This window comes from Dermacentor andersoni, chromosome 1 (genome assembly GCF_023375885.2).
Source record: "Dermacentor andersoni chromosome 1, qqDerAnde1_hic_scaffold, whole genome shotgun sequence".
NCBI lineage: Eukaryota > Metazoa > Arthropoda > Arachnida > Ixodida > Ixodidae > Dermacentor > Dermacentor andersoni.
The window spans coordinates 223,051,315-223,068,813 of NC_092814.1; the positions used below are offsets into that span (position 1 = coordinate 223,051,315).

The 17,499-nt window shown below is 48.0% G+C and overlaps 1 protein-coding gene across 1 annotated transcript in view; it reads left to right on the top strand.

Annotated features, from left to right (window-relative positions):
* Positions 1–629: 629 nt before the first annotated feature.
* Positions 630–17,499, top strand: part of LOC126548481 (uncharacterized) — an 83,019-nt gene continuing 66,149 nt past the window's right edge. The window contains exon 1 of the mRNA XM_050196681.3: positions 630–913. Within this exon, the coding sequence (XP_050052638.1) occupies positions 848–913 (66 nt within the window). The 5' untranslated portion in view covers positions 630–847. The remainder of the gene's footprint in view (positions 914–17,499) is intronic.

Sequence of the window (17,499 nt, forward strand, 5' to 3'; positions counted from 1 at the left end):
TACTTACGACAAGGGCTACTGAAAAACCCGTCGAGTAGTTTCATTGAGTGACTACTTCATGTGCAGTGACTATTGCGATAACTTCAAGTGCTATAGACTTTCGTCCGCCTAAACACTTGCGGGTTCGTTCAGAATATCTGATAACCTTTTGTAAAGCTGTAACACACATTGCATCTTTTGAGACCAAGGACATAGAAAGCGCTTGGTACATAAATGAGAAAGGGGGTTCCCGGAAGAGGAGACAACAGTTATTTGCCTCGCACTGCGCAGTCCGTCCGGAGGCATGCAATCAACGCGAAGACTCGGGTGGCGAAGCGACGCCTCCACCACACTTCCACTTGTTTCGGCTTCTATTCCATTGTTTAAAACTCATGCCACAAGTTGCTGCTCACAAAAGAGACAGAAGGGGAGAAAAAAAAATTCCGGAAAGAGCGACAAGCTTTTTGTTGCTGCTGTCCTCTCGGGCGGGGGCCGTATCTGGAACTTATACAATGTGGACAGGAAGATGCGTTAAATTCGTCGCTCTTCATTTGATTGTCCTGCACGTCTGAAGTTGCATGGCGAGAGTGGCAAGCGGTGACAGACCGGTGGCGAGAGCGGGACCAGTAGCAGCGCAACGGCCGCGCGCCTCTGCTCGCCAGAGCGGCGGAGGCCACCGGCCGAGGAGGAGCATGGAGCATCGCACGGGGCGCCGAGCAGCGTCACGGCCGCCCGGCACACTTGCCGCCGCCTTCGGAGCTGCTGCTACCCGCCGCTGCTGCTGCCGCCTGTGACCCCTAGCCCACCACACCCGCTGCGCGCATCCTCTTCTGCACGCAGCCGAGTGCTGTGACATCCGCTGCCTAAGATGCCGCTGCGGCTCGTAGGGCCCGCGCTTCCGCTCGTGCTGTTCGTCGGAGGCACGTCTACAAGGGTGAGTCCGAGAGCGTCTAGCACGTGTCTTGAGGGAACGGATTTTCTTGGCTTTTGTTTCCCTGGAACCAGGGCGCAGATTCACAAAACCGTCCGCATAGGCAAGAACTACACTTGCTAGGACTTGCCCCTCCAATCGGGGGAATGTTAGCAAAGGAAGTCATAGCGAGGTCAACTCACCGGCCAATCACTGACAGTGTTCACGCGGTGTTTACGAAAAAGAGCAGCTTTATTTTCAGTAACAAAACTTCATTACGTGATTATAATTCGTGAGCGGAGGGCGCTGCCACTCACATTGTCCAGCGAGACGATGACAAAGCCGTAACCGACATTTCCGGCCCTCAGAATCCGCATTTATGTATGGCTATAGCATCTAATATCCGATTCTCTTCTGTTAGCTCCTCAGTTACCATTGTGTATGGAGCACCATGAAACAAGCACAGCCAAGCTCAGCAAATTGGTATGAGTCAAGTCCTCCAATATTTTGCTTGAGGACATTAGTAAGGCTGCTCACGGACGCCGGAAAGAACACTAAACTATAGACATGAGTGGAGAACGCACGTGATACGGCACAGCAGCACTCTGCCCTGTCCGCCTTTCCCCTAAATTTAGTCTTACGCGCATGTTGGCTTTTAAACAATATCTAACATATAAGTCAGCTCAGAACAACAAGATTGATCAATTCGAGTCCACGATTTCACATAAGCACTGAAATTTATTTGTTATTCATGTAGAACTTCACGTGCTTGAGAACTATCTACATATGACGGCGCTCAACTTTTGAACATTTTCACGCGTCCAACTTGTTTCCAGACGCTGGTCGCGAAGAGGGGCATTAGTATACCTATAGCCACCCTGGCACCCTCGACAACTAAATTGAGCTGTCTCCAAACGTAACTTTAGATTCTCCAGAAATTACGAGAGGAAACAGCTGAACTGTCGTCAATGACAGTTCAAACAACGTCGGAAAGAAAAAAAAATAAGGAGAACAGAAAACGTGCATAGCGTTTTGCAAATCCTTAAAGATGTTCTGCTGCTGACACAGAGTCTTCTCAGTATTCGTCGCAGTGCTTTAATATTCAACGAAGAAGCACATGAGCACCTTTACGTATGCGTACTTGTCTGCAAAGCAGGGAAACAGCTGAACTAAGACAGCGTGGCCTTGTGTACCTATTCGCTGACGCAATATACTGGCGCAGAAGAAATAGAGGACGGATGAATGAGGGCGTGAGCAGAGGGGCCAGGGCAGACGCAACACTGCCCTTGCCCCCCTTCTGGCATACGCGCTCTCTATATGCTGTCCCTAGGTGTTGAGAAGTATACCGCCGCCGTCACACAGGCTGCGAGAAGTGTGCCCTCTGCGGTTCACGGGGCCCTCTCGTGGTCGCGAAATGGTGCCTGTTCTTTGCTGGCTTGCTGCAAGTGCAATCTGCCATCAGACCGAGCACTTCCACGCGTCTCGTCTCCGAAATATGTTTGTTCAGAGCGACGGCGAGCCCTGTGGTATGGCTGTTTTGAAACGCTGTACGCATCGCTTTCCAAAAGCGTTTTGATGGCCTATGGATAACTTCGACTTTCGTAAACTGTTAGGTACGATGGCACTGAACATTGAAAGGAAAGGGTTGCATATAGGCAAGATTTGCGCGGTGGCGCACACTGCGGTTGAAGCCGGCGATGGCGATTCAGCATATGAGCGTGAAATGGCACTTTACTTAACATTGAATGATCCAATAATCTGGTGACTAAAGCACTAACGTGCAAGCTCATTACATGATATAGTATGGCAGGAACCTGCAGTTGAGTGTGTTCGTGTCTATCTAGATGCCAAGTTTCACTCCGTTGTGCAAACAAGCACATTGACTGCAACTGGTGCTACAGACTCAGTTTGTACGCATTTTGCACTTGACTTTGTTTGAGCGCGGATCGTCCTTTTAGTTTAGGCGTGACAGTTAAGCTATACCATGTGTAGCACATGTCGAGGCCTTGAGCATTCAGGTTCATCTACAATTAAAGAGGAGTAGCAGGAGGCAAACGCCCTTTCAACCTCTCCATGTGGTCCGCGATAATTTAAAGAAAAGGGATAACCGGAATAGCTTATACGACGCCGATTTAAGGAGCGTATTTTTGTTTAACCCGACACACAGGAATTATATTTGCAAATTTATGTGAACTCCGAGACTCAAAAAGCCATACGATGATATTTAGCAAGAAAGGATAATTCTGCGAAACTATAGCCTGTAGCATAAAACCAAAAATATTTTTTTTTATGCATTTCGTTGCAGACTTTTACAAACATATTGTATACATTACGTAACACGTGCACTTCATGAAACGTTTCATGTCGGCTTCGTTGTTCTCTTTCTTCTTTGGTGGCAGTGTGCGTACCTCCATACCGTCGCAGTATTTAGATGACATATACACTGTATCAGTTGAATTCTGGGTGTACAGTCTAGCAGGTCTGGTTTCACCACAATATGTGCTTGCGACCGGTAGTGAACCAATGCTGGGAAATCAATTCAATTGGGCGTACGCAGAAATGAAAAAAAAAGGGCCGAACGTGATCCGTTGTGCTCCCTGATTTCCACATACAACATGCGCTTAGCAGCTGCTATAGAATCTCGGAAAGCGCCAAGACGTCGATTTCCGCCAAAGTGCCAGGTGACGCTTGGCGGCTTTCTCGATGTGCTCCTTGGCTTAGGTTAGCATTGCTGAATGCACGGATTCTGACAAGTCGGCCATTGGTTACACCTCACCGAGGATACGCTCAGCAACGCGCATTTCAGCGCCGTGAACGCATGTGAAGTGGTTGCTTCCTCGTGCAGAAACAGGGCCTCAATGAGCCTGGAGTGTTATATTTAAAATCAACTATATACAGCACAGTATCATTTGCACTCTAATGCCGTGTGTACCAGTTAAAGTTAGCCAAGCTGTTCAACGAAAAACAACAACAACAAAAAACGGTGGGAAATGGAAGATGCAATTATAAGACCTACATTGTTGGGTCATCAGAGGTCTGACGACCGAACACCGAAGGTCTTTAAATTGTATACCTTGCACCACGTTCTTTAAATCCTTTGTTCTTGTTGGACAGCTTGGCTAACGTTAGCTGGGACACCCTATATATGTGAATGCGTGCATGCTCATGTGCAGGTTAGCTCTGTGAGAATCTGGGCGAGGCACGTCGAAACTGCAGCGGCGAAAACCCAGAGAATCATACCGCTATACTCCCGTTTCCACAAGTCGCCAGACTAACAACTTCACACGCTGGCCTCGTACTGCGACACTGTGGTACGCACCGTAATGCCTTTGCTGTGCGACTCTGATCGCGGCTTCCGCCGTCCTTCGACTGAGATGGAGTGTGCCCCGCGACGGACCTTAGGCACAGCGAGCGGCCTCTGTTTCCCTCGAGGCGAATTTATCGCCTGACCATGGCTGGCAGATTGAGAGCGCGCGGTTAGCGGTGGACGCGCCAACGTAACTCTCCAACGCACCAAAGCTAATCTAGTAATGCTGGGGCGCACAGTCTGATGTACACAATGTCACTATGCTCTTATGGTCTTCAGCACATGCTGGTCGCACCACTGCTGCTAAGGGCATACTAGAGGCGAGCGTCTTCCTATGCGAAAAGTCTGTATACATAACATGGCACGCAGCAATACACGCGGCAATACAAGTGCCGGCGCTACTTGTAAAAAGCTGAAGACATGAAAAATTAAATGCTATAAATATTTCATTGACTCCACGCACTTATTCCTCTCACTGACATATTTGGTGTGCTTGCCGTAAATAGATGTCGTCTTAATAAGGTGATAAAAAGGTGCATGAGAGAAATGCAGCCCTCCGTCCGTTTCGCACTTTTTTCTTTTTGCATAACCTTGTAGTGACAGGTGTGTACAGTTGGCCTTCCGGCAAAGTTTACGAAGAGAGCCCGAAGGCACGGCCAAAACGTCCCTCTGGCATCGCCACTGGCCGAGTACAGCGTATGGTGAATACGCGACGTTTTTTCGGCCTAAGAGAGAGATCGCTCTTGTTTCACTATACGTTGAAGCAAAACATACACAAGAGATTTAAAAGAAAACGCTGTTTGTCTCCTTCAAAAGATAGACGACTGCCCTGAAGCTGTGCGTGGTCCACACAGGGGCGTGGAAAAGTGACTTCGTACAAGGACTCGACGATAAGGACATACCCTAGAACAAGGACATGCCCTAGACGCTGGTAGTAATGAAGTGGGCTTATTACCCGTTTTCGAATAATAAACGGGCAGCTTTTACACCGCCATGGCCGTCGCATTCTGCGTGCAACGTGTATTTTGCATCGCGCAGCCGTGCACTCCTGCCTAAGGAATCAAGGTGCAGCGTGCGGTATACTGTTTCCGAGTTTTTGGCTTTATTGGCTTCTGAGGATCGGTGCGTCTCGATGAGTGAACGCCAGAGGAGAATAGATGGGTTTGTACCTCCAAATGTACTAACACGTGTAACGCGTATACGACGAAAGAAGAGCTAAGTCGAGTTGGATCCAGCGCAGCTACGATTGTGATGTTAATGAACAAGGTTCTCGTGGGGTAGGCGAAATGTAAATATATTTTTAAACCATCTTGGTCTGTGCCCGGATCTCTTCCTTTTAAGTAAGCTACGATCAGTGGCTTCGTGCTTCGCATCGACGACGCTTGCTAAGACGGCTATTTTTGGAGGCTATGCAGGTTGGTTGGCTATGTAGCATGCAGCCTCCCCACGTCCTAGAATATCGGAGTCTGCTGCTCGAGTCTGCTGGTGCCGTCCTGCTGAACCAACTGCTTTGGATCAGTCACTGTAAAGCTAAGGATGGGAATACTTGCCGAAAGTTGTAAAAACAGTTTATTGTCAGAGACTTGACTATGCTGTGCCAGCACGAGAAAGGGAAAAAAATTAACTGGTTGAAGAATTAATAATTAGTTGCCCTTGGACTTTAGGGATGCCGTAGTTCGAACACGAGCGTTATTGCACTCCACCACAGTAGGAATTTGGAAATGCGCGTCTGGGGACAAGGGCGCTACCTCGTGCCCAGCACTACGCAAGAAAAGAAGAGAGAAGGAAAGCAAGGTAGAGAGGTTAACTAGGAGAGCACATGTGTGTGGGAGTGCAGGGATATTTAAAGATGTTTAGGGATAAACAGAAGTTCTCAAAGATGCAGGGAATTTCAAGATATTAGTTAGTAACAAATTATATTGTGCTTCTTGGAAAACATTTCGTGAAATAAGTGACTTAAAGATTGATATTCGAGAAATGCAATTAATGGTGGGACCATCTTTTTCAGAAGCTCGCTGAGAATAGTAGCATTCACATTCTTCAAGAGTGTTTGCTCGTCTTATCATTAGCATGACCTTTAATAACTTCTGCTGTTGACAATTACAGTAAATAAACTTGCACTTACATAATTCTCCCTAGAAGAGCGAGAACAATAAGGATATATCTGAGCCACTCATCTTTTTGTTAGGCACGACCATATCAAGAAACATACAACGAACCCAGATAAAGCGCATATAGGGGAAGTTAACTGCTATATAATTGAAATCTAGAAATAGTAAGGTAAAGCGAAATGAAAGCGGGCGAAGAGATAACTTGCCGCCAGGTGAGAGCCGAACTCACATCTTCTGCATTATGGGTGCAGTTTTGCGCCAAATAACGCTACACCACGGCGGGCATCCTCCCGTTTCCTTTCTTGGATATTTGTGTAGTGAACAAGATCCTCACGCACTACGGGACGCCTGCGGTTCAAAAGGGTGTTCACATTCACAACCCTGGCCGTGAGCGGCGCTGGCTAAAGCCGGAACCGCATGGCGTGTTTACTGCGAGTGAAAACGCGACGCGGCGGCAAACGTCCGCGCCGCCACCGACGCGAGGGCAACCGCACGATGGGAACAGCGCGGCAAAATTACACCACCTGTTTTCATGGCGTGTCCACTATATGCAGGTTGCTTAAGCTAACACTTTCAAAATTGTTACAAATTGCCTGTGACAGATAGCACAATTCTAGTCCATGAACTTGTCTCCTCGAAGAGGCGGACATTACTCCCACAAAAAAAATTGATGTGCATTATCAAAAAATTCACAAAAACTGCTTAATTAGTTTTTTATCTAATCACCTTATGACACATATTGATATTTACAAATTGTAGCCGGGGAGTTCACAAGGCGGATCCGCTTGCAAAGAATTGTATGCATGACACCATTTACAAGATATGCGCCGTCAAACTTTCGGTAAAAACGCACTGTCGTTCCACTTACTTTCTTAACAAATGTCGTTTTATGCATTGAAGCACAAAAGTAACTGGAACGCCAATGTATTTCTCCACAAAGTTCGGGAATTAATATCTCAAAACTGGTGTCATCCTGGGAATTCGTTCCAAGTGGATCCGCCGTGCGAACTCCCCTGCTAGAATTTGTAAATTTCAATATGTGCCATAAGGTAATTAGTTAAAAACATAACTACTGAGTTTTTGTTAATTAGTCGATTATGCATTTTAATTTTTTGCATGTCCGCCTCTTCGAATAGACCAGCACATGGACTAGAATTGTGCTGTCACAGGCAATTTAAAGAAAATTTTAGAATTTGTTCTCTGAAACATCCGGTATACTGCAAGCACCATCGGGGACAATCGGTAGGTTTCCCCATCCGTGTAAGTGAAGCTTAGTTCGAAGTGCAGAGGGCAACACCATTTGGCGGTGCTGTAGTGAACCGAGCTGCGCGGCACGGCAATGAACTCTTCACTCTCAATGGTGGAAGCCCACGCGGCATCGCGACGCGAGCCCTTCTTTTCTACTCCCCACAAAAACCGGCAGCGATGCGATTTTCTTTCACGTGCGCGGCCGTCAAAACGACGCCCGTGCGCAATGCGGATTCAGCCGAACACTTCCAGGCTCCAATCTTGTACACATATGCAGAAGTACACAGGGGTAATTGGAGATCGGAGGGAGATGCCTTCGTCCTGCAGTGGACTTGATGACCCAAGAAAGTGAACGGGAGGATGGCCACAGTAGTAGCTTATTTGATAAAGTATACCGTATGTGTTGGGGAGAACACGTGGATTCAGCTCACACCAGCAGCAAGTTATCTATTCGTCCGCTTTCGATTATTTCCTTTTACCTTATCATTTTTTTACATTTAAATCAAACAGAACAATTCATTTCTTAGGTGCTTTCTCTGGCTTGATTGCGTTTCTCCACCTGCCTAAACGTTTGGTTCGCCCGTGTGATATGCTCACAGCTTCATTCCTTTTACTATAGAACAGGAGAGGAACAGTGTCTGGCTGCTTTACAACACTGGAAACGCGTGGAAACGCTGGAAATGTGTGTATGGAGAAATTCAAGCTGCCAGCAGTTCCCGACGATGAGAAAGCTTTGTGGACAGGCAGGCGCCACTGTTTGTCACAGTCCAGTGAGGCTATCGAGAAGGCATTGACTCACATCAACGAGATGAAAATCAAGATCAGCAGCAGGCGGAATGGAGTGCGGCACAACTCAGAGGCTTACTGCTTATGTATAGCAAGAGAGAGAGAGAGAAAGAAAAGAATACAGAGAAAGGCAGGGAGGTTAACCAGAGGTAGTTCCGGTTGGCTACCCTGCACGAGGGGAAGGGTTAAGGGGGAAAAAAGGAAAGAGAGTTTAAGGGGGAGATAGAGAGAAAGAGAGACGAGCACGAACAAAGCGCGTATACTATAGAGCGGTAGGGGGCGGCATCCTTAAAGTCTATCGTGAAGCCCCGTAGACCGCAGGAACTTTAATAACGCGAGTAAAGCCTTCAACGCGGATGTTTTTTCGGAGCACTGACCTAAAGCTTTGAGTTCTGATAGTGGACGATTGCCCAACTGGTCCAGTACTCTGCACATCAGTTGTCTCTGGGCACTATAACGCGGGCAGACACAGATAATATGTGCGAGCGTCTCATCGATGTTGTATGTGTCGCACGTGGGGCCGGCCACTCCAATAAGGAAAGCATACGAGTTCGTAAAGGCAACGCCTAGCCCCAGACGGTACAGCATGGTCTCTTCACGTCGTGGTAACCCAGACGGGAGGTGCATCCGTATGTCCGGAGACAACGAACGAAAACGATTCATGGAGAAAACGTTCGAGTCACACAGGGGCAAACTACAATCACGTGACATAAATCGCAGCCCAGCCGCAGAGTGTGTTCGCGAAAGCGGAATCAAGACACGTTGACCATTTTCATGCGCAGATCGGGCGGCTTCGTCGGCGTGGTCATTCCCGCTGATGTTACAATGTCCTGGACGCCATTGAAAGATTATGTTGTGTCCCTTGTGATGGCTGTGATGATATATGTGTCGAATTTCTGAGGCCAGTTGTTCATTGGGTCCGTGGCGCATTGGGCTTTGTATGCACTGAAGGGCTGCCTTGGAGTCACTAAAGATTGTTGCGGTGATTACTGCTGAATGAAATAAAGTGCAGCACGGAGTGCCTCGAGTTCTGCACCCGTCGATGTGGTCACACATTAAGTTCATAATTTGATTTCTTCAGCTTTTGCCGGGATGATGACTGCAGCAGCAGAGCTGTTGAGTTTTACCGAACCGTCTGTGTAGACATGTTGCCGGAATCTGTGCACGTTGTGAATGTGTTCCAAAGTTGCTTGTTTCAAAGCTTGCAACGGCGCTCCAGCTTTGTTTCTGATGCCTGGAATTGTCAACTGCACTTGCGGCCGGTACAGACACCACAATGGGTATGATAATTGTGTAGCAGGCGTAAATTGTGATGGCAAGTAGGACTGATGTCTTACGATACTCTTCGTCAAAGTTGAATGTGGCCTTTGTGCTAGCAAGCAAGCAAGATGATGGGAGGGGATCCGAGTCAGGTGTCGGATGTGTGCTCTAAGGACATCTGTATCAATGTAGAGTGTCAAAGGAGCGTCTCTGGCAATGGTCACTGTCGCAATCGATGATGTAGTTTTTAGGAGACCGAGACAAGTTCTGAGTGCATTTCGGCCATTGAAGAAATACACAGATTTTAATGCGGAAATGCAGAGCCTCCATGCAATCCGCCGGCGAGCGGAGCGACGGTACAGACGGACTAAATCGCTCTACGACCATAGAGAGGACAGACGCATTCAAAAGAAAATTCAGCGTCGCCTTGCTGTACTGAAAAATCAACGCTGGAAATCCTTTTGTGAGTCTCTCGATCCGCGTAAACCTCTGTCGGTTGTCTGGAGAACAGTCCGCGGACTTCGAACAGCTCGTCAACAGAACCGTCCATTTAAATCTCCAGCCCTCCATCAAGGACGCCGAGAAGTCGAGGTAGCTGAAGATTATTGCGCAAGGATCGCGGGTCCGGCGTTCACCTATTCACCATGCGCACCTATTCCTATTGTCCCCCCTTGCTCCCGAGATCCTCGCATGGACGCTCCTTTTTCCCTCGAAGAACTAGAGGCCGCACTTGCTGGGCGCAGGCGATCATCGTCACCAGCACCCGATGACATCACATACTCTGCGATCGCAAAGCTCGGTCAAAAGGTCAGAGACGCATTTCTCGGCCTATACAACGCATCATGGCGTGACGGCCTGGTCCCTACCACGTGGAAATCCAGTCGCCTTGTTCCACTCCTCAAGGCTGGCAAATCCACATGGGCATTGTCATCTTACCGCCCAACAGCACTGGCCAGCTGTGTCGGCAAGGTAACGGAGAGAATGATCCTTACACGGTTAGAATGGTACTTGGAATTTTACAACGTCTATCCAGAGGTAATGGCTGGTTTTCGATACGGACGCTCGTCCATAGATAGCGTTATCGACCTCGTAACATATGTACAACACCAGAAACACCTGAAACGAATCACTGCGGCCCTATTCCTTGATGTTAAAGGGGCGTACGACAATGTAGACTATCATGCGATTCTGGACGCCTTAGAAGCTGTAGGGATTGGTGGACACACCTTTCGCTGGATACGCAACTATTTGAATGGAAGATCTTTCTTTATTTTGACTGAAGATGGACTAACGCCATCGAGCTATACCAGTCGTGGTTTACTGCAAGACGGAGTACTCGGCCCTACCCTTTTCAACCTGGTGCTCGTTGGTCTCACTGATTCGTTACCGCAAACCGTTCAGCTCTCCGTATATGCAGACGATATTTGCATATGGGCCTCAGGCGTGACGCGTGTACAAGTCCGCGCACGACTTCAGAAAGCTACAACGGCTGTGTCAACATACCTAAGAAGGCAAGGCCTGGAGCTTTCAGCTGAGAAATGTGAACTCATTGCTTTTACTCGCAAAGCGATGGCCACGTGTATGCTTTGCGGATTAATGACCAAACTATACGATATAGACGAAAGCACCGATTTCTTGGCGTCATCATTGATAGAGACTTGTTTCGGAGCCCTCACATCTCGTACATGACAAAGTGTTTCGCCCCCATTGCGGACCTGCTTACGTTTCTCGGCAGGAAGTCCTTGGGCACAACAGTACCATCAATGTTGCAACTATATAAAACACTGTTTTTGGGCTTCCTGCGGTACAGCTTACCTGTACTAGGAAATACTTGCACTACAAGTATCCGCAAACTCCAGAGTGTGCAAGCACAAGCACTAAGAAATTATGCAATATACACACAATATAACCTATACAGGGTGTTTTTTTCAGCTGCACCAAATTTTTGAAATTGGAAAAATATAAATCACGGTAATGTTACCTTTAGCAATCGAGTATACGGATTGGCGGCCTCTAGATACAGAGGAATTGCCGCACTTACGTGCGTCATTAGCGAAGTTAAGGTAATTAATTGTCTAATTATCAACAAGAGGTGGCTACAGTAAATGAGTACTTGGGGGCCCACCCTCGACACTACCTATCCCAACGATCAAATTTGGAATAGTGGATTTCATGTGGGAGCTACGCGAAGAATTAGTTCCCCTTGGCAGGCTCCTTGAAACCGAAACTGGCTGGAAAAAGAGCGCCTGTGTCGTCGATGTCACTGCGCCCCCCCCCCCCCCTTCCCCCGCGCCTTTCGTCAGGTCTCCGAAGTGACCGCCGGTCCGGCCCCACGAGCAGTTCGCGTTATCTCCTTGCTGTCTGCGGAGTTGGCCTAGCGCTTCAATGCCGGCAGTCCACCATATTTACTTTGTCATTCCGGCGCCACGTGTCCACTTCCACAAAAGAAATAACGTTTCAGGGCCCCAACGGAATGACGAAGTAAGTTTGGCGGCCCGCCGGCATTGAAGCGCTAGGCCAACTCCGCAGACAGCAAGGAGATAACGCGAACTGCTCGTGGGGCCGGACCGGCGGTGACCTCGGAGACGTGACGAAAGACGGAGAGGGGAGGCCGCGCCATCGACGACGCAGACGCTCTTTTGTCAGCAAGTTTCGGTTTCAAGGAGCCTGCCAAGGGGAACTAATTGTTCGCGTAGCTCACACATCAACTCCGCTATTCAAAATTTAATCGTTGGGATAGGTAGTGTCGAGGACGGGACCCGAAGTACTCATTTGCTGTAGCCACCTATTGTTGATAATTAGAAAATTAATTACTGTAACTTCGCTAATGACGCACGTAAGTGCGGCAATTCCTCTGTACCTAGACGCCGCCAAACCATACACTCGAATGCTAAACATAACATTACCGTGATTTATATTTTTCCAATTTTAAAAATTTGGTGCAGCTAAAAAGACCCTGTAGAGCAAGTTGCTGTAATCTTTCAACTAGGCAGTTACGCGTTTATCATGAAAATATATGTCTACTATTCATTTCTCAGATTAATGACCTTGTCGATTTGAACATGGCGCCTCATTTTGCTGTAATGACCTCGTCGAATCGAACCTCAGCAGAAAGCCATGCTTTTGCTGATACGCTGTAGATCAAATTTTCATTTACAGTCATAATTCTGATATTCGTCATGCGATCCCTGAAGTTTTTTTTAGCAGTATACTTAAAAATCCTTCTTGTTATGATATGGATATCCTTTTCTATAGGGAAAGCTTAATATATCACACAAAAATATGCGGAGTGCAACTCTGGCTGTTAGGCTGCCTTAGTATACGATGAAGAAAGAACAGAATCAAAAGGCGACTGTTTGCATCAAAAAGAGAAAAGCAAAGAAAAAAAGAACGACATAACCATACGAATGCTCAACTTTCTAACTCTTATTGAAAACAAATTCCAGGAAATTTCGGCGATTGGAGGCTGAGCAACAGTGGACGCTTTCTTCCTTATTTTTCTTTGGGGATGGGTTGGCAGGACATTGAAAAATATCAGAGGGAAGAAAGACGAGACAGAAATGAAAGATATATGGTACATGCGCGCGCCAAGGATCACGTGGCATAAACAAAGGTGTTTTTATTGGATCACATAAAGGCGAGAGGAAGCAGAGGTCTATAATCCATTCAATCGCCTTCCGAGAGAAGAACAAAAGCATTTCATTCGCGTAGATGTAAACCAAAACTTTCCACGATGCTTTTAGTTGGGCGGAGCGGTACTCGCACTGTTCCGAGCTTTTCTCTCTTTCTCTTCTTCTCCGCATGTTTTTATGGTGGGCTCATATTCCTTTCTCGTACGAGGCGTGTAAGCCACTCTATGCACAGTGGCGCGCGCGGAATCCAGGCACGGGCGCACGTTGCAAGACTCGGGCGGGCGTGTTTCCCGCATGCATGAACAAGCACGACAGAAGAAAGTCGAGCGCCGGTGTGTGCGCAAGCACTGCTTCTGCATAAACCCGCGCACCAGCCGCGGGTCACCTTGACGCGGGCCGTGCACCCGTGCCACCGATACGTTGCCGCCGCCGTTGCTCGCCCCTTGCCATGGGCGGCGCGGGATGCTCCGAAGAAGCCAGTGTGGATCATGGCTGCTCCCTCCTCCGATAGTCACGGCGAGACGCACCGTTGAGCAACGACCGCCCAGCTCGGCAAAGTGCTCCAAGAGGGCGCGCGAGCGCATTTTATCACGGCCTTATATACAGAACGCGGCACGAGGTCTTATCTCCCGACAAGGGCGCTCGCTGGGTTGGATGCATCCCGGACGCTCCTTGGAAGCCTTTCCTCCGTGTTCGATGAGTCATAGGCGGTCGCGCACGAGAGAGGGAAGCCTCATGGAACGTCTGCGCACTGCGTCGCGTTATTACGTCCTTGTTTGATACACTTGTGTTTGTTCACTAGTTTGTGACCCCAAGATCGTCCCAGTGGGGCTGATCAGCCGCGTGTGACGTCGCGCGCCCCCGTAAGAAGAATATGAGTTTGAACCACGTACTTGTCACGAACCACGTACACCTCGAATATGAGTTTGAACCACGTACTTGTCAGGATACGTAGAAGTAAAGCTTTCTTGTTGAGCAATCAGTCTTGTTGAGAACAATTATGTTTGTCGTACATGCAGTCCCCCTTTTACTTCTTCAATGCAAACTGCCTATACATTTTTTGCCACTCAATACAGCTATGCGCGCGTGGCAATCGAATCTCTAGCAATAGTTAAGCCAGGAAGTTGAGAAAAATAAGCACAAAAACTCCTTCATTGCAAAAGTCTGAAACATGCTCAATATTTTGGACAGTGGTCCTGAGCAGTTGGTGGTATTATAATTTGTTTAATAACTATTCACGATATAGCTTTCGCAAACGCCATTTTTTTAGCCGCAGGAAATAAGCGAAAATTTCTCGCCACGATGCTGCTTAGTATTAAAAAAATACTTAGCACTGTGGTTTTGTGCAGCACTTTTTCATGTAGAAGCGCTTTCACTCTCTTTTCTCCTTGCTTCCATGGTTTATTCTTCCTAGCCACGCGGAAAACACTTTATGTGCGGGCACTCTATGTCAGAAGCACCTGGCGTGGGATCATTCCCGACACCTCGTTTATATTGTTGGATGTATAGTTAGTTAGCTGATAAAAAATAAATAAAAAAGGGGGAGGGGGGTATCATTGTGGATATGTCGCCAGAAGTAGCGCCGCTACACTCCATCTGACAAGTCGTTTGCAGCAGTGTGAAAGGTGCGGGACTCCTTAGCCAACAGGAAGGCAGAATACCCTTCAAGGTATGTTCATCCGCGCCGCGAGGTCTGCTCAGCGGCTGCTGAATTCGCCGCATAGGACGCGCATGCTCAAAGGTCCTAACATGTCCCGCATTGCCGTAACGTATTATGTACAGTCGACCGATTCTTTAACAATGCCGCGCGAGCGTCGACGCGCCGGCCGGTCAGCTCCTTCTAATGGCGCGAAACAACGAAATAAGAGCAAGAGAGGTCAGCAAGAGATCAGCAAGATCTTGCTAATCTCGTCGCTGGAAGGAGATGACCGACCGGAGCGTCGACGATCGCGCGGCATTGTTAAAGGATCGGTCGACTGGACATACCACACAAAAACAAAACTAAGTAATCCTACCATTAATCAGACAGTTACGCGCGGAACTATATTACACTGCACATATGATGCTGCCTGTGTATGCCTCGTGCCTTCAGCAGCGCTGTAAACGACTTATGAGGTGGACTATGCAGGCATGGTGCTTTACGCTTTCTGGTTGCAAATTTTAGCCACCCGTGCTTGTTGGTCAAAAATATTAGGATACTAAATATTTGGCCCAGTTAGGCCATGACGAAGTTAAAGGGTGCTGCTACTTCAGGTTGTTATAATGCCTAGGCTACACCTCTACTTGTATATAGTGAACATGTGCTTGCGTGTGCGAACTAGAAGCCTAAATGAAATGACACACACATAACACAACATTTAGGCGTCTGCACATAATGCGTTCACCTGGAATAACATGCTATATATATAGGCGTGCCGCCAGGCACAACTAGCAATTAACCTCTCGAGTTTTCATTAAAAAGCGCCCCCCCCCCCCCCTCTTCGACATTAAAAAAAATCGTACATGTAACAATATACAGTGTCTTTAGCCTTTCGGACAATTTGTTGTTCAGAGATGCGTGTGGATGATCTTACGGCCTATAACACCGCAGATATTAATTAAATTAATTATGGGGTTTTACGTGCCAAAACCACTTTCTGATTATGAGGCACGCCGTAGTGGAGAACTCCGGAAATTTCGACCACCTGGGATCCTCAGGACCACCTGAGGATCTGGAGTGAGTTTGCTACGATCATTTATATCGCGAATTTGTCGTTAAGTTATCGCTTCGACCATTTTTATTATGTTTATTCGCGGCGCGGAGCTCAAGTCACCGGTTGCAAACTGTCGCGCTCTTTCTCTCCTCAACTTCGCGCTTCTGAAAGCAATAGCGGCACAATTACCCTCTGCGAGGATATTCCCTTTTCCGTGTTTACGAGTGCGTGCACCCTTGTTTTCTCTACCCATTTCTCTCTCTCTCTCTCCTCGCTTTTCTTTTTAGATCAAAAGATTCCGTACGCGCTGGGAGACATGTGCTTTGCGCGGGCGTTCACCTTCGTCTCCACGTCGTTTTGGGGTCAGACGTCATGCGGTGACCTTTGCGTATGCGCGGCCGTCTTCGGCGCCGCCTCGAGCACTCACCCGTTAAACTCTGAGCCCCTCGAGGTGCGCTGCAAACGACCCTTTTTTTATCACTGAATTTTCTTTCTTTTTTTTTATTCTTCTTTTTTCCTCAAGAGGCGCGGTCGAGAAAACGATGCCGGAGCTACATGGTCTGTATACGTGCGCGCACCAAGCTTCGAAGCGCGGAAGTCGCCCTCGAGGGGAAATCCCCCGAAGAGCCGGAAGGCGCACACGCTTCCCGATTGGTGACACCAGACTTGAGCACCAAGAAAAAAACAGACGAAGCAGAAAGAGAGAGTGGCAACGATTGGTCGGTTCAAAGGGCGAACGGAAAGTTACGCGGCCTCCTCGTTGCTCCGTTTGCTTCACTCGACCTGGACGACCCAACAAGGTAGCGCGAAGGCCCGAGAATAGCTGTAGCGACACGCCGCCGGCTTCTGTGCGATCGTACATTGCTGGCACCCACATGGTGACAGTGCAGTTCACCTTTTGGATGCATACACCACATATGGACCAGGCGCGCACGCGTTCCACAGTGTAAAAGACCAACTAAGACGACGTACAGACAGTGTAAGAAGTAAGGTCGCAAAATGCTGTCCTTGCGGTGCCTTAGATGTGTTCTTTACAGTGTTCTGAGCCCCTTGAGAGGAGGACGAACAGCCTTTGAAACGCTGCTACGACAGAACCGTGTATACGGGCACCCCGGAAGAACGTGGTGATGGGCCGCGACGATGGTATACGCGTGGTGCAGTGAACCACGCGACTTTTCGCGCACACACCACTTATAGAACACCAAATGATTCGGGAAATATATGAAATAACACGAAATGACTGTACTGCACAACTAAGCAGTCTCACGTTTAGAACCACTGAACCATGCATGGTGGCGCAAAATTCGCACATTGCAATATGGTCCCCCTCTTTCAAGCCGTGAAGATCATTTTTCAACGTTTCCTTTTTTTTCTTCCTTTTCTGATGCTTTTCAACACCCCCTTCAATGCAAAATAAAGATCTCAACCGCCACGTTCACGAAGTTCGGCACTGATAGCGTCTTAAGGTATAGAATTAATTAGTGCCGCTGCTACGTTTGATTTTCTTGGTTTGCTTTCCCGGCAGAGCACACATCATTTCTTGCCGCATTGAACCCCGCCTTCTGGAAATTGC